We start from the raw sequence: 25610 nt of genomic DNA, 5'->3' as shown, positions 1-25610 counted from the left end.
GAGGGCCCTTTTGCATTCACATGACTGCCTAGAAATACATCTATTTAACTCAGGTGAGTGGTAGAATATTTTCTATGAACAGATGTCTCTGTTATCTCATGTGAAGCAGCTCTGGTTAGGTGGGTAGGAAGTTTTAAGATCAGGGAAACAGTGCAAGAAGAAAATATTAAACTCTTATCATCATCCTGCAGTGAGAATCTATTTGTTCTTTTAAAAAAAAAAATAGAACTCTTTTAACCTGATCTCTCAGTGTCACATCTTGTTTGACCCTAAAAGATTACTTTTGTCAGTTGCTACTAGTTTTGCCACAGGAAACCATGTAAGTTTGTCTCTCCTGTATGTGGCATTTTCCTTAATAGGGCATTTGTGGGGTGGGGGGTGGGAATTCCAGTCTCTTATCTGGGACCAAATCTGAAGGGCATGTATTAGCTAGGTGTGGCAGAAAAATGTAAAGATCAGGTGCAGGTAAACAGCAAGATACCCACTGTGCGTAGGCAATAACTATTAAATGTGTTGCCTTCTCCCAGAGCTCAGTATATTGCTTATTTTCTTTTAAAACAGAATTATTTGATGTTTCTATTTCTGAAATTATCAGCTTGATTCATTTCAATGGCAACATCCTATAATATCCCGTTTTTCTATTCCACATGGCTGAGTTTTCGAGGGCTGCAAGATCTCTCAAATGGTGGGTCAGGTTGTTGTTTTTTTTGTTTTGCATTTGAGCTCCGCCTTCGTACTTGGAGGGAGGTGTTGAAAGTTGCACTCTGGTTGCTATGGCCACACAGCAGCAGGCAGAGTGGTGTATATGACGGGGGAACCTGCTGCATGAACTGCTGCATGGTGAGTCGTTTCTCTGTTTGCTGAACAATCTGAATCTTAATGGGAAATACCCTGATTGTAAATGCAACGGCAAGTGTTTGATCTGTAAGGGAAGGACTTAAACTCCATCCTCCTGTATCCTGTGACTTCCTTAAGTGTGAGTCAGCTATTTTGTTTCAAACAAGCGTCTTGGCAAAACTGAGCTATCAAATGAGGGTATGTTTACTTCTTGTGAGGGTTAAATTGGCTTTTTTGTAGGTTAAATTGACACGAATGTAAGACCCACACCGGTAAGAATGTATATTTGATTTCTCTACCATTTTTTGTCCAATGTGAACAATATTCTGGGTGAACTGTTTTGGCACCTGGGGTGGAAAATCTGAATGGTACCCCTTGCCTTTTATTGACTGCCTTGGTTGGTTTAAAAATGAACACAAAATTAACATCTCAAGTATTTCCCTTATTATTTGCTGTCTGGAGAGCCAGTTTGGTGTAGTGGTTAAGTGTGTGGACTCTTATCTGGGAGAAACGGGTTTGATTCCCCACTCTTCCACTTGCACCTGCTGGAATGGCCTTGGATCAGCCATAGCTCTCGCAGGAGTTGTCCTTGAAAGGGCAGCTGCTGTGAGAGCCCTCTCAGCCCCACCCACCTCACAGGAAGTCTGTTGTGGGGGGAGAAGATATAGGAGATTGTAAGCCGCTCTGAATCTCTGATTCAGGGAGAAGGGCAAGGTATAAATCTGCAGTCTTATTCTTCTGTCTGGTTGGATTTAAGTTCCTGCAACAGTTGTTACACAGAATGCAGTCTGGATGCAGGAGGGTTTCCATGGAAGAATTTGCCTTTAAGCCAAGGGGAAAAATGTATATTGTCATGTGAAGAACACATTTTTAAAACTATTTGCCTGAGGGAATGAGTTTGTTTAGTTGGGCATTTTGTGCATGGAGGGGTTAGGATAGGTTAAAAAATAATCCAAGTAGATAAAAGCATGTTGACTCAGGCATGAGGCCCTCACAAGGGGAGACTTCTGTTTCCCTTTCAGTGACTTTGTGGGTTTAGGATGCCACTCCCCTTTACTATAGCAACCTAAAGGCACCATTTTATTGGGAAAAGGCCTTAGTATTTTATTACCAAAGAAAATGAAAGACTCTTCAGTAACAGACTGCAAATTTCCTCTATGTGAAATAAAAATATGAAGAAGTTATGGAAAGCAGATATACCAGAAAGTTTTGACAACAGGATTCAAAGTAGGAAATTTGACCCTTATGTGCCTTACAGGCCAAGCTCTGTCCTAAAACCAGCAGTGATGTATAGGGCAGAAAAACCTGTATTTTGGAAGTGTTTGCAATGGTACCAAAATTGGGGATATACACACACATAACTTTTAAAAATGCTTGCTTTATTATCTCTACAGGCCATTGGAATATCAGTTCCACACTGGGGGATGTGAGTGGATGTATTGTTACTAGTTTACACCTCTCTTCACCACTAGCTGTCCACACAGGCATGCCAAAATAAAGACCATGCACCTTGGAATTGAGTTCAGATCATGGAACCATCATAGTATATCTGCTCCAAAGTCTTCATGGTGGACCCAGCAATGATGCAAGGATAATGCAATATGCAGTTTAGTCTTCAGACTGATTTTTTTCTTATAAGAAAACTGATTTATAACGGGTAATCAGAGCAACCACTTGACTTTGAATTGTTTGTTTGAATGGTAATGGTGTGATTTTGCTAACCAAATTCAGATTTTCTTTACAGGAACAGTAAGTTGTCTTAATCATTATTAATGTACTGCACTTGAGATTGGATACCCTCAGCTAAAATAACAGACCATTTTTTGCTTCTATTTTTTTCTAATATAGTTGTTACAGGTGTCAGAGCCATATTTTTGACCAGCCCTAATTGAGTGGAAAGGAATAAAACCCTGGGGATCTGTGAAGGTCATCAAGGGATCCACAAAGCCTTGCAAGAACTGTCCTGCTATCATGACAACTAAACCCTCCTGGTTTTCTAGGAATGGGGTAGAGACTTTTGTTCTCAGGGAAGGGGATAGTAGTTTGCTTCCCTCCCTCTCCAAAGATTGTAGAGCTGTAGTTTTCCACAGTCACCTGGATTCCAGTTGTCCTCAGAACACTGCCCAGAAAATATACTGATTGTTTGTGGGAGCCGATAGCTCATCCATACAAACACTAATGGGTTGAGTGGTGCCGAGGTCATACAGCCTTAATACAGCCAAGCCATTCCTAGTTATTTCCAGTATAAAACGAAACTAGTTTTCTCCCTGTTTTCCAGTGCAAATAATTTCAGACAGAGAAATGGGGCTTTGCATCTGTAGACAGTAACAGCCAATTGTGACTTTCAAAGTTTTATATGATTCCACAGGGTTTTTTATTTACAAAATTTGTCTTAGAAACTCTGAAAAAGTTTCTAGGCACCTTCCTTTCCCCATCCAGCTGTCCTCTATCTAGAAATCATTAACCAGTAAAGAAGAGAGAACCAGTGTGGTGCAGTGGTTAAGAGCAGCAAACTCTAATCTGGAGACCCAGGTTTGATTCCCCACTCCTCCTTATGAAGCCTGCTGGGTGACCTTAGGCTAGTCACAATTCTCTCAGAACTCTCTCAGACCCACCTGCCTCACATGTCTGTTGTGTGAAGAAGGGAAGGCAATTGTAAGCGTCTTTGAGATTCCTTAGGGTGGAGAAAAGTGCGGTATAAAAACCAAGTCTTCTTTTTTGCTGTCTCCCTTGTAAAGTCCTACATACTGAAGAAGTGAGTTGGAATAGAACTTGGAACAGCATTCTACAGACTTGGCCACCCTCTGTGGCCTGAGCTTGTAGGCCATGTACAGACAATATAAGCATTTTACTTAAACTTGCTTTCAAAATGTAGCTGATAGGACTTTCACTATATTGTTTTGAAGACAGAGGCTTACATGGGGCATGTGTGGTTTGCCTTGTGTACTTTGAGAAGGAGTTCTATAGCACATGCTAAGAACCAGCAGGGCAGGAAGGGAGGGCTTAGGGTTGTCACAAAAAATTAAAATCAAATTGTAGCTTCATATTAGGGATGCCAGCCTCCAGATGGGACCTGGGGATCCCCTGGAATTACAACTCATCTCCAGACTACAGAGAACAGTTATCCTGGAGAAAAAAGTACTTTGGAGGGTGGACTTTATGGCATTGTATCCCACTGATGTGCCTGTCCTCACCTGGCTCCACCATCAAAGCTCTAGGAGTTTCCCAACTTGGGGCAGGCAAACCTCCCCTTCCCTCCCCTCCCTCCCCCCCTTGCTGGTGGTCATGGGCTGCTAAAGTTTGAGAACCTTTGTCTAAAATATTACATAAATGCTAAGTGTGGTTATTGTTTTATTCTTTGTTAGCAAGTCTACCCCTATAGCTGTCCTGCTTATTGGAATTTTATTCCATTCTTCAGCACGCACAAAAATGGTGCCCTTTATCTGGTGAGTTTATGGATGGCAGTTGGAGACTGTTAGATGTTTCATACTTTGTAGGACAGACTGAATTTGGACAATGAAGACCACTTTACTGCATGTTGTACCACCAGTGAGCAGAGACAGAATAATTTCCCACTTTCCAAAAGTAAGTGAACTTTTAACTTTTGTTAATTTCCTTAGCAACCTGGGCTACTTCCTCAAAGAGACCCATTATAAAATTGTGCTTCAGGCCTGGTAAAGAAGCCCTTAAAACTAAGCTGGGGAAACACCTATACATCATTCTGTATAGAGACAAGCACCTGCTCTCTTTGTTTCTGTAGTGGTACACACCTGAGGCCTGCCTGCAGTTCAAAGATCACTTCCACACCCAGGTGAGGAGTGCCTGTCAGCGACGGAACACTGGTGTTGTCGGGTGAGTTCAAGGACAACTCAACATTTGCATTCTAAAATCTACTGTGACATGCTCTGTACTTCCTCAAGTGGTGAGGAGTTCCATGGATAGAATTACTTAGGTTTCTGAGGAAGTATCACTGCAGTTTTATCTTTAAATATTTGTTTTATTTACAATCTACGAGTAGAGCACAGGTAGAGACCAAAAAAAAAGACTTGCAGAAAAATAAATCTGTTGCCCTACATCAGATCCCCAAAGAAGGAAATCCTTACCTTCTTGGTATTTCAGCCAACTGATAGTAGTCTCTGTCTTGTGCTCAGTCATTCAATTGCATTTGGCAAATTCTGCCATTTCTAAGAAGCTACTGATTCAATGCTACTTCTTATAAATATTTAGAAAATCAGCTGGGTTTGACATCACTGCAGTGCTAATCCAAAGGTTCAATCTTTCTAAATAGCTCATCCATCGCAACAACATATTCAGAGGTCCCACATTGGCTTTAGGGTAAAGGACTGACTTGACTAACATTTTGGTGGTTGGAGCAGCATATCTAAATGGTACCACAGCTTTTTCTCTGCTTCAGAAGGGGGCAAAATTCACCTGAGACTTAATCCTTATTCCTTTTGCACAGTTCTCCTTCATTTCAGAGAACTGCCCAGTGAAATATTTCTCATGGGTCAGAGCTGTCTGTTTTGCATTCTGCTGTCACTATTCATTTTGCCTCAAATTAAAGTGATAGATACAGACTACTGGCAACTTTTCTTAAACAAGTCTGGTTGAAATTAACCCCTGATGTTTGGCCTCTTGGATAGTTAGACCATGATATAAAGGTGGACAGGCATGATTTGCCTTCTTCTCTGTCAGTTTCCTGAATGAACTGACTGAAATCAGTTCTAAAGTGATATGGGAAAACTAAATTACATCAGTAGAAATGGAAACCTGAACTGCAGAGTAAAGGTGTAATTAACTTACACAAACAGAGCATGAACAACAAAAAAACACAGTACATAATCTTACCTGAGTTTGAAAATTCAGTCTAAGAGCTAGCATCGATAGAATGAAAGCATGGGAAGTCCTTGTTCTCTTCCTGGGAGGAGAAGGTGGTGTGGATAGTCCCAGGCTGTTTTTTTATCTGAGTTATAATCTTCAGTAGGTGTTGCATGATGGCCAAACTGCCATTCCAGATTTGGGCCATTTCTAAATGGGTTATATGCCCAGGGTCCAGTGGTATTGGGAAGCATTTTTTTCACCTTTCCCACAGCATCATAGTACATTTGTGTGCCTCCTTGGTTTCCCCAGTCTTTGTCAAAGCTGCTTTGCTGTGAAGTTTTGGGAAAGTTTCTAGTAAAGCCTGGATTGTTGCTGTGTGGATCAGAAAGTTAAGATTTCTCTGCTCACATGGTAGCCATTTCCTTGGCCATTTCCTTTCCCTACCACCAGTGGTAGAGCTGCCAGCTCTGGGTTGGGAAATATCTGGAGATTTTGGGATGGGGCCCAAGGAGGGTGAGGTTTGGAGAGGGGAGGGAATTCAATAGGATATAATGCATTAGAGTTCATTTTCCAAAGTGGCCATTTTTACCAGGTGACCTGGTAATTCGGTATTGTTAAATCAATATAATATTATAACAGTATTTTAAACAGGTTCTCTGCGTTTCCACCTGTCACACAGCAGGGGCCTAGGAGGGCCTTCTACTGGCTGCCACCACTCTGGTAAGGGTCTCCATGGAGGGCCCAGAGCACCCAACCACCCTTGTCTTCCTTATTAATAAATACCTCTTAACTGTGACCAAGGAGACGTGAAACCCAGGCAGTATAACAACAAAAGAAGTTTATTATTAGTGCTCTAAAAACAATAAGTGGGTGATAAAGATTTAGTGCTATAGGGGTGGCCAGTGGTAGCTCTCCAGATGTTTTTTTGCCTACAACTCCCATCAGCCTCAGCCAGCATGGCCAATGGCTGGGGCTGATGGGAGTTGTAGGCAAAAAAACATCTGAAGAGCTACCGTTGGCTCCCCTATAGTGAATATGAAACAGTAAAAGTTGGTGAAAATAAACAAAAGCCCTGACGCGTTTAGCTATACAGTCCCTACACTAATACTAAAACTCACCACCTCCCTTGGGTGAGGGATTTTCCTACTGTCTGGAATAGTAGTACTCCTTCTCTGTCTGATACCTCTCTAAACAGAGAACCTCTCTGCCTGCAGCCTCTCCAGGAAAGAACACACCCTGTCTGGGCATGGCTCTTTTTTGCTCTCTTCCCAGATCCCACCCCTCCCTCTAAAACCTTGCCACTTAATCAGAGAGACAGAAGGGAACCTGGGAAATGTAGGCTTTCCCCAGTAACTCCTAGGCAGGCTTCTTCGGGACCTGCAGGCCTCACTAGGCCCGGGATTATGACACCACCTTTTACTAAAAGTGTGTAGCCCGGGGGTGTCAAACATGTGGCCCGGGGGCAAATCAGGCCCCCAGAGGACTCCTATCAGACCCACGAGCAACTGGTTGTTGTCTGCTTTCTTCTCCCTGTCTCTTGCTTCCTTCTGCATAACAGCTTGCTTTGCCAGACTTGTTCAATCACACATGAGCTACAGAGCAAAGCCTCTATTTTCTCCATTGGCTGAGGCTCCTCCCTCAGGGAGGAAGGGGGGGGAGAGCTTGCTATGCCAGGCTCTCTCAATTGCACAGCAGAGTTACTCAGCCAAGCCTCTCTTCCTTCTATTGGCTGAAGCTCCCTGCACTCCTGGTCCCCTGAGGAAGGAAGGAAAGAGCCAGAACTTCCTTTGCCCAGTTCCCTGGATTCCATAGGAGAGATACAAAGAAAGCACCTTTAAAACCAATGAGTGCTAATGTTTTAAGTTTTAATTTTTTTTAGGTGTTTATGTCCTTTATAAAGTTTATATCTCCACTACGTGGCGTTACATTTTATGACACACGTGGCCCGGCCTGACAAGGACACATTTATGTTAGATCTGGCCCTCACGACTTTGACACCCCTGGTCTAGCCTATTTTGAGATAGGCCTTTCCCCTTATGTCTCCACAAAGAAAGGGGGTGAAGACTTACTGTTTTTTAAAGTGAAAGCTGAGGATTCAGAGAACCTATTATGCATATTGTTATAAAGTTACATCAATATAATGATATTAAATTGCCAGTTTTTTAAACCGAAAAAGCCCAGGTGGCCTAGGGGAGAGGGGACTGGAGCAAGGAAAGTGCAGGGAAACCTATGGAAATCCTGTTGCTGCTATGCTGTTTCAGCAGCCACAGTAGCAACAGGGAAAATAGCAGAAGCCTGTCCCTGGGTGCTGTCTAGGGTTGCCAAGTCCAATTCAAGAAATATCTGGGGACTTTGTGGGTTGAGCCAAGAGACATTGGGGGTGGAACCAGGAGCAAGGTTGTGACAAGCATAACTGAACTCCAAAGGAAGTTCCAGCCATCACATTTAAAGGGACCGCACACCTTTTAAATGCCTTCCCTCCATTTGGAATAATGAAGAATAGGGGCACCTACTTTGGGGGCTCATAAAATTGGACCCCCTGGTCAAATCCTGTTGAAACGTGGAGGGCATTTTGGAGAGAGATATTGAATGCTACGCTGTTAGGGTTGCCAAGTCCAGTTCAAGAAATATCTGGGGACTTTGCGGGTGGGGCCAGGAGCAAGGATGTGACAAGCGTCACTGAACTCCAAAGGGAGTTTTGGCTATCACATTTAAAGGGACCGCACATCTATTAAATGCCTTCCCCCCCATTGGAAATAATGAAGGATAGGGGCACCTTCTTTGGGGGCTCATCGAATTGGACCCTTTGGTCCACTCCTTTTGAAACTTTGATGGTATTTTGGGGAGAGGCACTGGATGTTATGCTGAAAATTTGGTGCCTCTACCTCAAAAAAACAGCCCCCTCCCAGAGCCCCAGATACCCACAGATCAATTCTCCATTATACCTTCTGGGAATCGATCTCCATAGGGAATAATGGAGTGCCCAGCAGACATTTCCCTCCCTCCTCCCTGCTTTCTGATGACCCTGAAGCATGGGGAGGGCCTCCAAACCAGGGGATCCTCTTCCCCCACCTGGGCATTGGCCACCCTATATGCTGCAAATTTGGTGCCTCTATCTCAAAAAACAGCCCCCCGCCCCAGAGCCCCAGATACCCACAGATCAATTCTCCATTATACCCTATGGGAATTGGTCTCCATAGGGAATAATGGAGAGCCCAGCAGACATTTCCCTCTCTCCACTTACTGCTTTCTGATGACCCTAAAGGGCCTCCAAACCAGGGGGTCCCCTGCCCCCCACCTGGGCATTTGTGGCAAAAAGAATTGATTCCGAGTAGCACAAACACTCTGTTATAGTAAATGCACTTTAAAGGTACAATGACATACATACAAATTTCACAATATTTCACATAAATTTCATCCAAAAGTCCCAGTCCACAAAAGATAACTCAGTCCAAATACTTGTACTTGTACTTCGAGTTTTCAGTGCTGTAGAGTTGATAAGGAGAAGAAATAATTCATTGTAAGAGTTAGGGTTGCCAAGTCCAATTCAAGAAATATCTGGGGACTTTGGGGGTGGAGCCAGGAGACTTTGGGGGTGGACCAGGAGACATTGGGGCGGAGCCAGGAACAAGAGTGTGACAAGCATAACTGAACTCCAAGAGAGTTCTGGCCATCACATTTAAAGGGACAGCACACCTTTTTAAATGTCTTCCTTCCATAGGAAATAATGAAGGATAAGGGCACCTTCTTTTGGGGCTCATAGAATTGGACCCCCTGGTCCAATCGTTTTGAAATTTGGGGGATACTTTGGGGAGAGGCACTAGATACTATATTGAAAATTTGGTGCCTCTACCTCAAAAAACAGCTCCCCCAGAGCCCCCGAAACCTCCAGATCAATTCCCCATTATACCCTATGAGAAGACGTTTCCCTCTCCACCCCCTCCCCCTCCCCCCCCCCTTTCTGGGAAATCTGATGCAGGGGACAGAACTCACTCACCTCCGGAGGTGCAAAGGCACATGGTCCTTTGGGGGCGTGGCTGGGCTCCCCTCCCTTCACCGGCCAGCTGACTGGGGGCGGGAAGCAGCCTGAGAAAACGGAAGAACTCTGGCTGCCGTTCTCCTCCCTCCCCTCCCCCCGCTTTCCCTTTTATGGCCAGCGGGGGGAGGAGGCTCCAAATCTGGAGTCTCCAGGCCTAGCGGGGGATTTGGGAACCCTAGTAAGAGACCAGTTTCGGCCACGCCTTAATCAATCATCACTTCCGCGCACTGAATTGCGACTAGCTTCTCCTAGTACAAGAAAAAAACATATATAGTACACATTCCGCTATATCTTATATTCATAATACAGAAAATCAGTCATCCTCACTACTCAACATATCAATTTACTTGCGACAATTCATTAGTTGGGACCCAGTGTAACCATGTTTGCAGGCAGCGCCATCTTTCAATTTTAAAGTTGGTAGCGTCCCTTACCGCATCCTCATTCTCAATCCTCATATATTCCTACTGGCTGCTCTCCAGCTGTTTTTCATACATCGTAATCTTAAAGGTCGTTTTCGCACTTAGCGTTTGCTCCCCTTATTCCGCGGCGCAATTATGTCCGGCTCATTTTCCTCGTTTTCGCACGTGGAGTCTTTTGCGGAGTCGCTTTCCATGAAGCCCCGGCTCAAATCGTTTTCCCACTGGCATCGACTTGAGTTCGATGCCCTGTCAATCATTTTTTTTTTAAGCGCAAGTCTGGTTGCGTAAGGACGTAATAACGTAACATCGAGCAGTCAGAGCTGTTCCTTCCCCTTCTTTTCGTGCACAAACCGCATCACGTGTGCTGCTTCTGCTCATGGATTGGCTGTAGCTGTAGGATCCTCCACAGCCCTTTATGTATTAACAGAAGCATTCACAGTGGAGAATCCTAGCACTAGATTCCCCCCCCCCAAATTCCGAAGTTGCGAAATATCGCAATAACGAAGAGAGAGAAATCGAGGGGTGTGTGTGTGTGTGTGTGTGTGTGGCAGCTTCTTCCTTTCCCAGCCTCGCTCCCTCCCGGGTGGCGAAGCTGGGATTTCCTCTGCGCTCTTTCCCCTCCCTGGCTGGCGCTTGCAACGGGGACCTGACTGATTCCTGCCGCCAGAGCTCCCCCCCCCCGCCCCATTCTCTCCTTCCCCTTCTGTGGCGCGTGTGAAGAGCGAGCTCGCGTCTATTTTCTAACCGAGCGGAATGTAGCCAGGGAGAAGAATGCAGGACCAGTCAAGACTCTGATTTAAACCATTCAGCGCCATTGTTTTAAGGGTATAAATCCAATGACTTTCACGTCTTAATAAATGCTTTTGAATATCTACTCTCACATATGGGTGTGCCTCAAATTTTTCTAACACTAAAAACGCAAAGTCTGTTGGAGAATGATGAACCTCCGCAAAGTGCTGACTTAACGGCACGCCATTCTGTAAATTTTTCAAACGGGAACGATGTTCACATATTCTCGTACAAATAGCCCTAATTGTAGAGCCAACGTATAATTTGGAACACACACATTTTATTAAGTAAACAGTTCTTTTACTCCCACAGTTTGCCCAATTGGTCAGGTTTTTTTCTAAAGTTGGGTAAAATTATTTCGTCAGTCCGCCAGGCTAATTCGCATATGGAGCAGCCCCACAAGCAAGATGCCCTTTAAGAGCCACATTATCCCTCGCTATTTCTGATTTATACCCTTAAAACAATGGCGCCGAATGGTTTAAATCAGAGTCTTGACTGGTCCGTTTTTTTGTAAGTCAAAACTAAAAAGCGACAAAGGTAGAAAAGAAATCTACTGCTGTTAATGCCTCATATCTCTTTAAGATTACGATATATGAAAAACAGCTGGAGAGCAGCAAGTAGGAATATATGAGGATTGAGAATGAGGAAGCGGTAAGGGACGCTACCAGCTTTAAAATTGAAAGGAGGCGCTGCCTGCAAACATGGTTACACTGGGTCCCAACTAATGAATTGTCGCAAGTAAATTGGTATGACTGATTTTCTGTATTATGAATATAAGATATAGCGGAATGTGTACTGTATATGTTTTTTTCTTGTACTAGGAGAAGCTAGTTGCAATTCAATGCGCGGAAGTGATGATTGATAAAGGCATGGCTGAAACCAGTCTCTTACAATAAATTATTTCTTCTCATCTACAGCATTGAAAACTTGAAGTACAAGTATGAGTATTTGGACTGAGTTATCTTTTGTGGACATAAGAACATAAGAGAAGCCATGTTGGATCAGGCCAACGGCCCATCCAGTCCAACACTTTGTGTCACACAGTGGCAAAAAAATTTATATATACACACACACTGTGGCTAATAGCCACTGATGGACCTGTGCTCCATATTTTTATCTAAACCCCTCTTGAAGGTGGCTATACTTGTGGCCGCCACCACCTCCTGTGGCAGTGAATTCCACATGTTAATCACCCTTTGGGTGAAGAAGTACTTCCTTTTATCCGTTTTAACCTGTCTGCTCAGCAATTTCATCGAATGCCCACGAGTTCTTGTATTGTGAGAAAGGGAGAAAAGTACTTCTTTCTCTACTTTCTCCATCGCATGCATAATCTTGTAAACCTCTATCATGTCACCCCGCAGTCGACGTTTCTCCAAGCTAAAGAGTCCCAAGCGTTTCAACCTTTCTTCATAGGGAAAGTGCTCCAGCCCTTTAATAATTCTAGTTGCCCTGGGACTTTTGGATGAAATTTATGTGAAATATTGTGAAATTTGTATGTATGTCATTGTACCTTTAAAGTGCATTTACTATAACAGAGTGTTTGTGCTACTCGGAATAAATTCTTTTTGCCACATTCTTACCGGGTATCTTTTGTACCCATCTTGCGATTGGCAACCCTAGTGCTTTCATGTGGCAACTGTTTGCAAGTGGATTTTGCCAAAAATCCAGTTACAAAGTGCTTTATTTAGTGTGTGTGAATGCATCCCTTTGGAAACCATCCTGGGTGGAAACCCTAGATCTGATTTATTTGGATCTCATGTTACTCTTGTGGTCTCTAGTGATGGCATGTCTGGTGCCCTTCACATTCATCTGTGAGAATGTAGGAAGGTGATGGGAGTGGTGGGAACAAGGAGAATGAAGAGTCAGCTGTAGTAGATGCAGAAGGAACTGGGGGGGGGGGGGATTACTATGGTTGAGAGCAAGAGAAAGAAAGAAATAGAGGAGAGGTTATTATATTGATCACCACACTTGATTTTAGCCTAATGTGAAAATGTGTTCACAGGTTAAAAATATCCAAAGTGGTTGTGGTGGGAGACCTCTATGTTGGAAAAACAAGTCTCATCAACAGGTACAGTGAATATCAACTCCTAGCCCAGGGGTTTGTCAAAACTATTTTGCAGTTTTATAAGCCCCTTCAGTTGACTGGTTTATGGTGGTATAAACTCACAGTAAAATTTGCTGAAGTTCTTGTGGAGAACTCTCCTGCAAATAGATGATACAAGGCTTTTCCAAAGAACCCTTTGTTTACAGTTAGTGAAATGGTAACATCATCTCTGATCTAGAGTCCACCACACAGCATCCTGTCCCACAACAACAAAAAGCCACAGTGCATGTGGCTTGAGACCACACAGTAGTCACTGAGGTATGAAGTAGATTCAGGAACTTTAAAAAGATCTTAATGTCAGTTTCAGTAGCTGATTCTGTATTGAGAAAATTACATTTTATCTGCTAGCCAAGCAAAATTGTGGCTAATGCGGAAATGGTCTAAATCTGCTTCCTTCATCCATCTTGGATTCTCCCTCAGGTCTCAGCTTCAGGGTTTGATATGAGTCTTCTGTCAAATTTTTGAAATTAAATTCTTGATTCTTGAAATGTTGAGTTTAATTTTGGACTGTGGATATTCAGTGTAGGGTATAAATATTTTCTGCACTAGTACCATTGCCTGTATTGCAGCTTCCAAGATTAATTTCAATCAAAAAGAATAAGCAATTCCTAAATCAATTTTCCCCTCTCTCCCTCCTCTATATTCATCTCTAGCATTAAAGAATCAATCTTTCTACCCTATTTCCCCCTGCACCTCAGCTTTCTTGTACCACTTTTTTCCATTACAGGTTTTGTAAGGATGTGTTTGATCGTGATTACAAGGCAACTATTGGAGTGGATTTTGAAATTGAACGTTTTGAGATAGCTGGAGTCCCCTATAGTCTCCAAATGTAAGTTGGAATGTAAACAGCACTTTTTACCTCTTTTTTCTTTTTTAAATAGAAACTTCTGATAGAACCATTTTTAGCCCATGGTATTAATATCTGACATGTTTGGACAAAACTAAATATGATAGTAGAAGATTCGTGATTGGATCTCCAATTTTTAAAAACAATTGTAATAACAACTGATGGGAGAGGCAAGATGAGATTGAGCCTGTGCTTCTAGGGAAGCCATTTTGAACCCCTTGCCATCTAAATTCCAGTTTTTCTATTTAAATTATTCCCCCTGAATCTGCTATTTTGCCCTATGGGAGAAAAATTAATAAATACATCCAACACCTATAATATTTCCTCATGCAAGTTAGTACAACTGGGGGAGGGCAGTGTTTAAATTGAGAAAGTAGTGTGGGGGAAAGGGATTAAATCCTTCCTCCAGTGCTGTGGCTATGATACAATTTGGGGTACCCTGCAGGTTCATGAATTTCTTACCAGGAAGTCTAGTTTTGGCTTTAGCCAACATAATTCATATGGGGAAATGGGCTTTTCCAGTTATAAATCCTTGTTCTTAGAGCTATAAGCGACCAAATTCTGTGCTTGCCTTCTTGGAATTAGTCCACTGAATTCAGTGGGACTTATTCTGAAGTAAACATGCATAAGATCACAGCCTTTGGGTTTCTGATGTTAATAAATAAAATTACAGCAACCAAGTATTGAATAAAAAATATCATAGGCAATATATTTTTCCAGTGAACTGCAATGCTTGCTGTAGATGATTATGCAGTAGCATTTCTTAAGCTGTTTTTGTTCTAATGAGTATGATAAGCACAAAGAAGAAAATATTGACGAAAAGCCACCACTAGTTAGAAAACAAAGGGCATCTTTTACATGGTTGCCTTGACATACAAACAGGTTTCTGTGTTTGGACATGAGAGGCAGAGCAGCCATCTGTCTCTGGACTGCAGGGAATACTTAAGCAGTATTTTATATCATCTGAACTGACACAGTTAGAACAATTACTGTCTGTGAACATGGGGAAATAATATAACAAATAGTGATTCCTTAATAATGAACAGTTTTCATTACTTAATGGTAACTCCATGGAACTATTATATAGAATTATATCAAGTGCTCCTGTAGTGAAATGGAGGCATTTTGTGGGTGTGAAAATCAGTCAGTGCCCACACTGCTTCTCAGTCCTGACTTTCCTGAGCTTGTTCATGCTCAGATTGTCACCTCCTATCTTCCCTCTTCCTCTTTACTTTAGCTCTTTTGCCTGCACTTGTTTGTCCCACATTCCTATTTATATTCCATATATCCTTTGCTCTGGCCCATCCCTGGTCTGGACAATATAAAGATATCCTTATAGGTATATGCATTACAATTTAATGGTCTCAAAGAAACCCATATTAATTGTCTGTGATACCATATCACTGATATGCAAATACCTTTAAATTCAGTCACTTAATTAGTTCATAACAAGATATCATTTAAGTTGTTGACAGCCCTATTCAGACATTTGTGCCTATTACATCACTTTATCAACTCATAACTAGATGTTATTTAAATTGTTGACAGCCCTATTTAGATATTTGTGCCTCTTACAAAAAAAATGATGAAAGTACATACCAGACTTTCAGAAGTCCACCTCTGGAGGAATAACCAGATGATTTGCAGCTCAGATGAACTGGGCTGAAGTCAAGTCACTACCTTCTACTAAATTAATTGCATATTATTTGCTCTGTGCTACTGAACATACGTTGATGGGACTCTAAAAGTAAGCATTATATTTAATTTAGACAAGTTTTATGGGTATTTTCTTGATGCTTAGTTTCAATATTTAAATGTAACTTATTAGTGGTAGACATAGTATTCTGGATGATTCTGGTCAGGCCTGATCCAGATACACTTAAGAAACCCTAGGCATCTAGTTATATTTTCTGCATCTGTTCATTTAATTACTGGCAAAAGGTACACCTCAATAATGTTTTAGGTTCATTGTGGGTATAGTACATGGGCGATACTATTAGAGAATCTTTCCTTCCATTTTAATCCTTTATTACAACTTAAATATTTTGCATATTTTATGTTAACTCAATGGAAAATTATACCAGCCAATACTGCTACATAGAGGATTAAAGGAGAGCAATTACATGAGTCCATAAAAATATCTTATCCAAAAGATAAGCAGGTCACAAGCAAGGAACTCTTTCTAAGAAGAATTTCCCAATCTATTATCTTCCTATATTTATAGGTTTATATCTCCTAACTATAGCTGTCCCACTTGATAATAGTGCACATTCTTGGCTAACAAATTATCTTAAAACTTCATACAAAGTTGTATTTGAATATAAAATATATTAAAACTATTAGTGATTACAAGTTTTTCACACATATGGATATCTGTTGGCCTTCAACCAACACATCCCATCTTTGAACTATATCTTTGCTCCCATGAAGTTGGATATTCTTGGCATTCTCAGAAGCTTCTTGTACCTGGGCCTCAATTCATAGTATCCATTGATATGGATTAGTTGGCTTCTCATCTTCAAAAAGCCATATAATTGTGTTACTCATTTGATTCTTGCTGCTCTCCAAGCGTATTCTATTCTCTAAACTCTCTTTTTGGCATGCTTAGCTGAGAAGCTAGAACAGTTCTGTTTCTGGTGTGCAGGAACATCCTCCATAATCTTTTTGATCAGGCTCAGCAACTGTTGCCCTGTATTCCTGCCCACATCCACCATGACAATAGTTTAAGAAAAAGCTGCATCAGTCTGTTGTAGAAAAGTAGCACATGGTCCTATGGCATCTCAAAAGCAGGTAAATATGTTGTAGTGTTAGCTTTTATGGGCCAGAGCTCACTTCCTCTGATATAGGAAAGCTTAGTCTTGGGTGTGCATTGGGACTAGATTTTTTTTTTAAAAAGAACAATAACAAAAGGATTGATATGTCTTTTTTAATGAAAGGCTCTCTGATGAAGCAGTAACATACCGCATTCTTCTTCAGTGTGTTGCAGTCTCTAGCTGTCAGAAAGTTTGTTTAAGTTGTGCTCATTTGGACTGATCTGACTTTCCTTATTTTACCTTGCCCAGATGGGACACAGCAGGTCAAGAAAAGTTCAAGTGCATTGCATCTGCTTATTACAGAGGAGCAGAGAGTAAGTAGAGAGTTGCTTCCAGGGTGATCCCTTCCTTATTTCTCCTATTCTTTAGCTTTTAACATCTATGTGATGAAACTAGCAAGATTTGTATTCTGCTGTCTCATCAAGCTTTTTTATTTTCCTGTGTTTGCATTGCAGTTATTATAACGGTCTTCGATTTGAATGATATCCAGACTTTGGATCATACCAAGTAAGTCAGCAAATTTTGTTCTGAACAGCTTTTTATGTAAAGCTCTCATAAAGCTGAACTGAGATTTATTATGTACAAAATAGGAAAGGATGCCATGCCAAGCTATGGTGTCCAAAAATGTGTACCTCTAAAGGTATGGCACCTAATGGCTCCAGCGGGGCTTAAGAAGATGGCAGCTGAGGCTTATTGGGTTGGATTTTTTATCTCCACTATTGTCTGCAGTAAAGCTAACTAGGATATTCCTTAAAGTTCTTTGCTACATGTGCAGTATGAAGGAAGAAGGTGTACAAGGTATGAGCTGTGCTAGTTAAAATTGTATGTCTCTGATTCCCATCTGTTCATCTTGTTGTAACCCAGCAGTAACTCCACTGACATAAATGTCAGAGCTGCAGCAGATGGTCCCTCTGTGCTTCTGTTGTCTTTACGCATTATCATCCTCTTTGCAACATGATTGCTTCCCTTAGCCTCTGATGTTACCTGGTTATGTGGTTTTTTTTAACTTGGCCTTGTTTCTTTATCAGTTCTGCTGCTTTACATCAAAGACAATCCCAGCTCTCCAGGGCTTTTTTTCCCTCCTGAAATGGGGAAGATTGGCTGAATCATTCCCTAGTTTTGGTGGGCAGGAAGAACGTCTCCAAGGGGACTGCAGTGTAAAACAGTGTTTTTGAAAAGGAAAGAGCATATGGTGTGTGTTCATCTGCCACTTGCTTTCCTTGTGCTTTTAATTTCCTCTACCCCATGCCCCTTCCTCTTGTTCTTTTAATTTGATTACTTCATTCCTCTTATATCCTCTTACCATCTCTTACTGTATTTTCACACCACTGTCCACAAAGTCAATTCCATAGGGGATTTTTCCAAGATCCTGCATTGGAATGAATAAACTTGGCAAAATATGTCACCTTGACAATTGTTGGTAGATTGTACTTGTAAAAATCATGAGTGAACAGAGACTCTTGCCACTAGTCTAGCCAAGGTCCCCTGTCAATGCTGAGAGCAATAGTAAATAGGGTGGTCTCAGGGCAAACAACGCAGCCGTCTCACCCTGCATACCTAGTTTTAGAGAAAATGCTAGCAGTTGTATGTATGTGTACATAGATAATGGCACCCCTACTATGAAATTGTATTGTATACAGTTGTATCCCCATAGTAGTAAATTGTATCTCCGTAGTACTTAATTACTAAGACCTGGTTCAGTCATGCAGGAAAAAAAAGATGATAGAATGGACTGTTCCACTTCAGAACAGGGGTGATAGGTTCAAGCTTTGAACATTACTTTCTATAACATATAAATTCAACAGACAAACAAAAACTAGCTCAGCAGGGAAAAAGGTATCACTTCTTTTTAATTCTGTGCAGGTTTCATATTTGCAAGCAGTTCTTAAGAAAAAAGTATATCCTGCAGTTTGAAGTACTGTAGCCCATTCTACCACCTCAGGTCTCTGCCACCTCATCTGTAATCCCCTTGGAAGCAGGGATCAGTACAGTTTTACAAACCCAAAGTGTCCACATTTGGGACAAAAATGTAATAAATTTAATAAATTAATCTGTTAGGCACAGCATGTAATATATTAACTTAAGATATGTCATTATTTATTAGATTTATAACAATGATAAAGCTATTGTAAATTAATTCATAACATCTCAGTTCTGCCTTGCAGTTAGCTTGCAATGCAGCTGAAATGGTTTGGCAGACGAGAGAGCAAGTTTCAGGGATTCTTTCTGAGCCCCTTACTGGGAGGCATTTTCCACTTGGCTTTGGGTGTCCCTCCTTACCCAGTACCCAGACCATAGGGTGTTATGATCAGGCAAAAGACTCCATGTCCTCCTTCCCCTTTGGGACATGTGAACAAATGTATGACTGCTCTCTGGGGTACTGTACTATAGGAGCTGCTTCCATATGGGCATATTTCCCTGTCTGGTGGCTGGATGTCCTGCATTTTTTTAATCTTCCACACACTCTCATGTTCTTTTCAAGTACAAATTTTGAGGTTCCTGGCCTTTCTCATTTGAGCTGGATCAAAGAATTTTTCCTTTGTTCCAATACTAAGTAAAAAGCTCTGGGTAGCTATAGGTGGGACATCCATGTGGAAGCTCCACTCACAACCAGTCTGGTGAGTAGTTGTAGACAGAGCTTTTTTTGTAGCAGGAACTCCTTTACATATTAGGCCACGCCCCCCCTGATGTAACCAATCTTCCTGGAGCTTGCAGTAGGCCCTGTACTAAGAGCCCTGTAAGCTCTTGGAGGATTGGCTACATCAGGGGTGTGTGGCCTAATATGCAAAGGAGTTCCTGCTACAAAAAAAAAGCCCTGGCTGTAGAGCTACACTGTGTGTTCAAAATGGCTGAGCTAAGTTCTGTATTACCCCTCCATCCCTTTGACAGACCTTTTTTATTTTACAGCTGAGCCATGGTGTCCCTTTATCTGCAGCACAGCCATGAAAGGGGAAAGGGGAGAATTGCATGCATGCGGGGGAGGATGGGGTTTGGCATGATTGTTAGTGTATGAGCACTTCTGTGCCAGCATGACTGCGAGGCAGGAATGAGGTGTACAGATGCTGTCCCCCTGCACCCCCAGCTTGCTGCTACTTCTACAACAGGGGTGCCTTTTCCTACACCGAAGTGTAAAGAACTGTAATGTCCTGCCTGTCTGTGCCTTCCCCACTTCCAAACAGATGCCTCAACAATGGGCTGATCTTGAATCTTCTTTTATGACATGTGAAAGCACGCTATTTATCTTTCTTTTGTGTTTCAGACAGTGGCTTCAGGATGCACTGAGGGAGAATGAACCAGGGTCCAGCTTCATCTTTCTAGTTGGAACAAAAAAAGATCTATTGGTAAGTAGCTCCAAGAAACCAGTGGTGCTGCTTGAAAAAGTAGTTCCCTTATGTATGACTATACAGCCCCTCAATACAATTCCTTTATCTCTTCTGTATGTTGCCTGCTGTCTGTCATGTTGTGAGCTACTCTTCTTCCAAGGAGCTCAGGGCAACACATATCATTCACATCTCCCTCGTTCATCTTCACTACAACCCTGGGATATAAGTTAGGTCAAAAGAGGTCCAAGATGAGTGTCATGTCTATAGAGATTTCAACCCAGTCTTATTGCTGTGTTCTACTGGTTCTGCAATGGCTGGTAGGGGTTAGAAAATGTTCTTCATAATTCTTCCATTACTAGGATGTTTACAAGAAGTCAACTGGAGTTAAGAATGAAAACTGTGCTGGGAGGTGCATTCACAGTTCGACTGAGCAGACTGTGCTCCTAATTGTGCTTCAAAGCCTGGGTCTGATACAAAAGTGTTCAGGTACCCAGCAACTCACATGAGAAGAAATATTCCAGTCAGTAGCAAGGGGTTCTGCAGGCCTTGTTTTGCTTCAAGTCCTTTTGCCAGCAAAGGCCAGTAGCAAGGCTGAATATCTACTAGCAAATATCCCAGAAAGGAGAGGGAAGACCTCTCCTCAATCCTTCTTTTAACAACTTAAATCCATACTGTCTATGGGAGACCATAGTTTAAAGGTGCTGAATGATTCCCAGCAGTCTCACCCAGGACAGCAAATTCAGAATAGCCCTTTCCCTCCTCATGACACACCTTCCATATGTCAGGAGGAGAAAAAAGGTTATGATGAAGTTACTGTCCTTGATTTTATTTATTTCAATACAGGATCAGCTCCAGAGAATCAGCAGTGGTAGCAGAAAATAAAAAGATAAAAATAAGGAGGACGCATGCAGTGCGACAAGCCCAAGACAATGAATGCAGATGGTGGGGTGGGGTGGGGTGGGGGGAGAGAAAATGATGCCATCCTCTGACAGAGGTAAAATTATTGCGTATCCCACATGCCCAAAGGCAAAGTTTGGCAACTTTATTCGTTATCTCCTGGGAAGAGTCTGCAAGAAGGAGAGAAACATAAAGTTGTTCTGATCTTCCTGGTGAAGTTGACAGGATTGGAGTGATATGCTGAGATCAGATGTCATTATAGAAGGAGCAGTGCAGCAGAACATATTAAGTCGACTCTACTTTCCCTCTATGGCATGGACAGAACCATTGAGGGAGAGGGATGCAATGGTATTTGTTTTCCAGGAGGGCTGAAGGTCAGGTGTTAAAGCATGTAGAGATTTTCTGATATTTGGAGATCTCAAGGGATCTAAAATAATTTGCTGTTTGAAAGCATTTGGCATACTGCAGAATAATTGGATATTTCTCTATCTGTGTCCTTTCTGATTGTAGGGCATGATCCCAGAACCACTGTTTAATTATTTATTTTGCTTTTTTGGTATCCAAGATACATTAGGATTTCGGAGGAGAGGCCATGCTCTTGGAGTATCCCCTCAATTGCTCTTTGCCAGGTTGAACTGTAGCTATCAACAAGGATCAAGGTTACTAGACCCACCAGACTGAAAATTTGTTTTAACCAGTAGGTGGATATGAATAGCCACATGTGAGTCTCCAAGCAGATCAGCCCAGCATCTAGTCTAAAAAGGGCATTTGGAATACATTGTGGGACTCCCAAGTTTGTAGGAACTTGGATTGTATTGTTTCCAGTGAGCACCTTTCTTTGTAAATACAGAGTTGGGAACTGTATAAGAGCTGGATGACAACCTTTCCTTAGAAGGCTTTGGTTGCTGCAGGGATCAAGGAGTCTCCTTTTGTGAAGTAGAATTTTAGAATGGCGAATGCTCTGTGAGCAGTTTCTGCGGCATGCAATACCTGAGCTCTCCAATGTCCAGACAACTGGAAGACTATACCAAGATATTTAAAGTTTTTTGTTTGTTCAGTGTTGTGGCCCTCTATTTGCCATGTATAGATTCAATATTTTTTGGTAAAGATAAGGACCTCTTTTTTTGTAGTTTATTGCAAGTTATTCCTCCATGGTGAAGACACGGAGTGCTCTCCTAAGCCCCACTTGTGAATAAGATAGGATGACAGTATCGTCTGTGTATAGTAAGGCAGGAATAATTTTATTAGCAAGCTTTGGAAAATAGAAGCTTGGGTTTCTTAGGTGTTGCACAAAGAGTTGATAATAATTAAAAAAGGATACAGCTCTGCTTAACTCCTTTGTCAAGTGGGATCTTATTGGAGAGATGGCCTTGAGGACTGCATCTTATTTTTAGGAACTTTCCTCCATGTGTCAAACAAATAAGTACACAGGTCTGTGGTCTATTGAGAAGTTTTCAAGCTTTCTTGATGAGAAATCTCCTTGAGGCATTGTCCCATTGTATGCCAGGATGCCTACAATGACCTTGCTCAGTAGAACTTCTGAACAGCTACCTCACATAAAAGGCATGAGGTTGTGTAGGGGAGAAAACACAAGCAGTATAATTTGCAGAGCTAGCAATTCCTAGTGTTTTGTTTCATTTTTCAGTCCACTGCTGCATGTGAGCGGACAGAGCTGGATGCCATACACTATGCCAATGAGATGCAGGCTGAGTACTGGTCAGTTTCAGCCAAAACAGGTTAGTTGAGCTCACTGAAGTATGTCAGGGTAGTGCAAAAGGGCAAGGAATGAGTATGCTAGCTGTCATCTCCAAGAGTTAAGGTGTCATATTGCCCATGTGCTTGTTTGCATATGTGTTACGAAATGCAGTTTTCTTTTACAATTGCATGCAACATTTGATCATTTTCAGTTGTGCACATGCTTTAGTATTCTAGCTGGTATTACTCCGGGATGTGCCAGAAGGTTCTACCCCAGCAAATTTGAAACCTTATTCACTGTTGTGGGGGAGGAAGATAAAGGAGATTGTGAGCTGCTCTGAGACTCTTGAGTGGAAGGCAGAATATAAATCTAGTGTTGTCTTCCTTCTCTCCTTTTTAGAAATTGACCACACTTGACAGGTTCTCCATAGGCAGCACATGTGTGGCCCTGTATATGACTACTCAAGTACTTCCCTCCCTTTCTTCAGGAGAAAATGTCAAGGAGTTTTTTTCCCGAGTTGCTGCCTTGGCCTTTGAAAAGTCCATGCTGTTGGAACTGGAGAAGAGCAACAGCCGCATGGCCCAGATCGGTGCAGGAAACCTTATCAGTATGTTTAATAATCTTCAGTTTCTTTAAAAAACAACAGCAGCACCTTTTAGCCCTGACCTGGATAGCTCAGGCAAGCCCGATCTCATCAGATCTCAGAAGCTAAGCAGGGTTGACTCTGGCAAGTACTTGGATGGGAGACCTCCTTGGAATACTGGAATTGGAGGCAGGGACTGGCTGTATTCAGCCACCTCTCTGAATATCCTCCATGCCTCCAGTAGGGGTCCAGTCACCAGAGGTTGCCATGACTTCTAGGTGCACACACACACACACACACACATACACATGCACATGCACATTAAAAAAATGTAAAACCTCTTTTATCTTGTTTGATTTGAGTCCAATAGTAGCTTAGTAGAGCCAGTTTGGTGTAGTGGTTAAGTGTGCGGACTTTTATCTGGGAGAAACGGGTTTGATTCCCCACTCCTCCACTTGCACCTGCTTGGAATGGCCTTGGGTCAGCCATAGCTCTGGCAGAGGTTGTCCTTGAAAGGGCAGCTGCTGTGAGAGTCCTCTCAGCCCCATCCACCTCACAGGGTGTCTGTTGTGGGGGAGGAAGATAAAGGAGATTGTGAGCCGCTCTGAGACTCTTGAGTGGAAGGCAGAATATAAATCTAGTGTCGTCTTCTTCTTCATATTGACCAACAAGAGTTTCAGGATGTAAGCTTTTGAAAGTCACAATTCCCTTTGGACTCTCCAAGCTTATATCCTGAAACTCTTGTTAGTCTCCAAGATGTTACTGGACTCAAATCTAGCTGTTTCACTGCAGACCAGCCCTCTGACATTTTTACCATGTTACAAGTGGTGGATGTGAGAACCAAATTCCATTTGTCTTGGAGACCTAATGCTGAAAGCACAGAGGCTGTCTGTATAGCATTTTCTTCTTCAGATTCCTGGAAAGTGATACTCAGAAGGGATTAATCTGATCATTTCTTTCTTTCCTCATTGCAGATATAGAAGGAACTTCACTGGAGGCTTCAGAAACCAACCATCAAACCAACGTAGGTTGCTGCTAATGGCCAGATTTTGGTGCAGGTTTCTCATACCATCAGTGCTTCAGGAAGCTGAATCTGGGAACAAAGAAGAGGGCAGGGAAGAAGCAGTGCAAGCCTGCCCTTTGCTATATGTTGTATTGCCCTTCAGTGGTGCCACCTCCTGTGTTCACATGGTGGGAACCTGTCTGCCTTTCCCAGAAGAGGATGTTAACAACACAGCCTGTCTGTTTTTAGGAAAATTGCCTTATGCTGAACTTGTACAACCTGTCTTATTCTCCAGGAGAGGAGATGACAGGCTTGACTATGGGAAGAGTTCTGGAGCAAGCTATTGTATTTTTTTGTAAATTGAACCAAATTGATGGGCATTCTCTTACTATAGCAGTTTCAAATCCTGGTTAAGCTGAAACCCTGGTTTAGCGTTAACCTTGGCTTGTTGGCATTGTAACCCTTAGCCATGGCTGGGATCAGCAGAAGGAATTTGTGCATGAGAGGCAGTAGAGTGTGCAATCCCATGGTTTATTCCCTAATCCTGGTTAAGAGTCAAACCACATTAATGTCTGCACTGTCCTATGAAGAAGTGTTGTCTGTATTGTTTTGAAAGGCTTTAGAGAATACATACACAAGATAAGGTGTTAAGAACTCTTGTACAAAGCACTGGAATTGAACTCTTGCACAAAACACTGGAATTATTTCTAATGTGCAGTGTATATGAAATCCAGGTACATTATTTTGAATTATGTATACTTCAAATTTCCTTTGTAAGATTCTTTTTAGGAGCCAGAATCATTATAGGCTGCCACGCCCCCTAATGTGAAAGGGGAGAGAAGAGACTGTGTGCAGAGTGAAATGGCTTGGCTCTTGTTTTCTTGTCCAGAGGCTTGTGTCTTGGCTGATCCTGGTGATCTTCTGGTTCAGCTCTGTGAATGATCTCTGCTGACTGAATTGTTAAGAAGGCAGGAATGTTGGTCATATGGCACTGGAAACAAGTAAATTACTTGTTATAATGTTTTGTATGGCAGAATACATTTTGTGGCATGCCAGTAGCCCAAAATGATGCAGGGGGAGATTCCAATTCTGCCATCATTCTCCTGTCCGTTCACTTAGAGGAAACTTTTACTCCCCGCAGGTAAACAGCTGATTTGGTATTTACAGGCCTACTGTAATAGAATAAACAATTGGAAGTAGCTTTGTTCCAAAGAATCCTAAATCCAGATCTGTACTGTAGATCTGTGTGTGCCTTTTAAAATAATTGAGAAGACACTCTAACTCCTAGGTAAAGTCCTGGTATATACATGCAGCTAAATGAGACAGTAGAATTTTGAGGTGACAAAAAACGATGTACCATTTCAGACCCCATGGAAACTGTTGAATTTTAATGACCATCTATGTGAAACCATATAAAAATTACCTTATCAAGATGA

The 25610-nt window shown here is 42.1% G+C and overlaps 1 protein-coding gene across 2 annotated transcripts; it reads left to right on the top strand.

The window, feature by feature from the left end:
- Window positions 1-691: 691 nt before the first annotated feature.
- Window positions 692-25610, top strand: RAB36 (RAB36, member RAS oncogene family). Of its 2 annotated transcripts, none has more exons than XM_060249591.1 (11): window positions 692-840; window positions 4335-4422; window positions 4598-4689; window positions 12911-12976; window positions 13740-13841; window positions 16922-16986; window positions 17128-17179; window positions 19932-20013; window positions 22538-22628; window positions 23076-23195; window positions 24146-25610. In XM_060249591.1, the coding sequence occupies exons 2-11, from the start codon at window positions 4354-4356 to the stop codon at window positions 24208-24210; spliced, it is 804 nt and encodes a 267-aa protein (XP_060105574.1). In that variant the 5' UTR covers window positions 692-840; window positions 4335-4353; the 3' UTR covers window positions 24211-25610. The 2 variants fall into 2 exon arrangements, with proteins under 2 accessions (XP_060105574.1, XP_060105575.1); XM_060249592.1 differs by having other exon boundaries at window positions 694-840; window positions 4340-4422.

Source organism: Heteronotia binoei, chromosome 11 (genome assembly GCF_032191835.1).
Source record: "Heteronotia binoei isolate CCM8104 ecotype False Entrance Well chromosome 11, APGP_CSIRO_Hbin_v1, whole genome shotgun sequence".
NCBI classification, from domain to species: domain Eukaryota; kingdom Metazoa; phylum Chordata; class Lepidosauria; order Squamata; family Gekkonidae; genus Heteronotia; species Heteronotia binoei.
The sequence above is the reverse complement of the archived record's forward strand: the minus strand, read 5'-3'. Positions and strand labels throughout refer to the sequence as shown.

Coding starts and splice junctions, on each gene's coding strand:
- RAB36 (XM_060249591.1), top strand. CDS start 4,354: ATGAAGACCACTTTACTGCATGTTGTACCACCAGTGAGCAGAGACAGA. Junction 17,180..19,931: donor CAGACTTTGGATCATACCAA/GTAAGTCAGCAA, acceptor TTTGTGTTTCAG/ACAGTGGCTTCAGGATGCAC. Junction 20,014..22,537: donor GAACAAAAAAAGATCTATTG/GTAAGTAGCTCC, acceptor TTCATTTTTCAG/TCCACTGCTGCATGTGAGCG.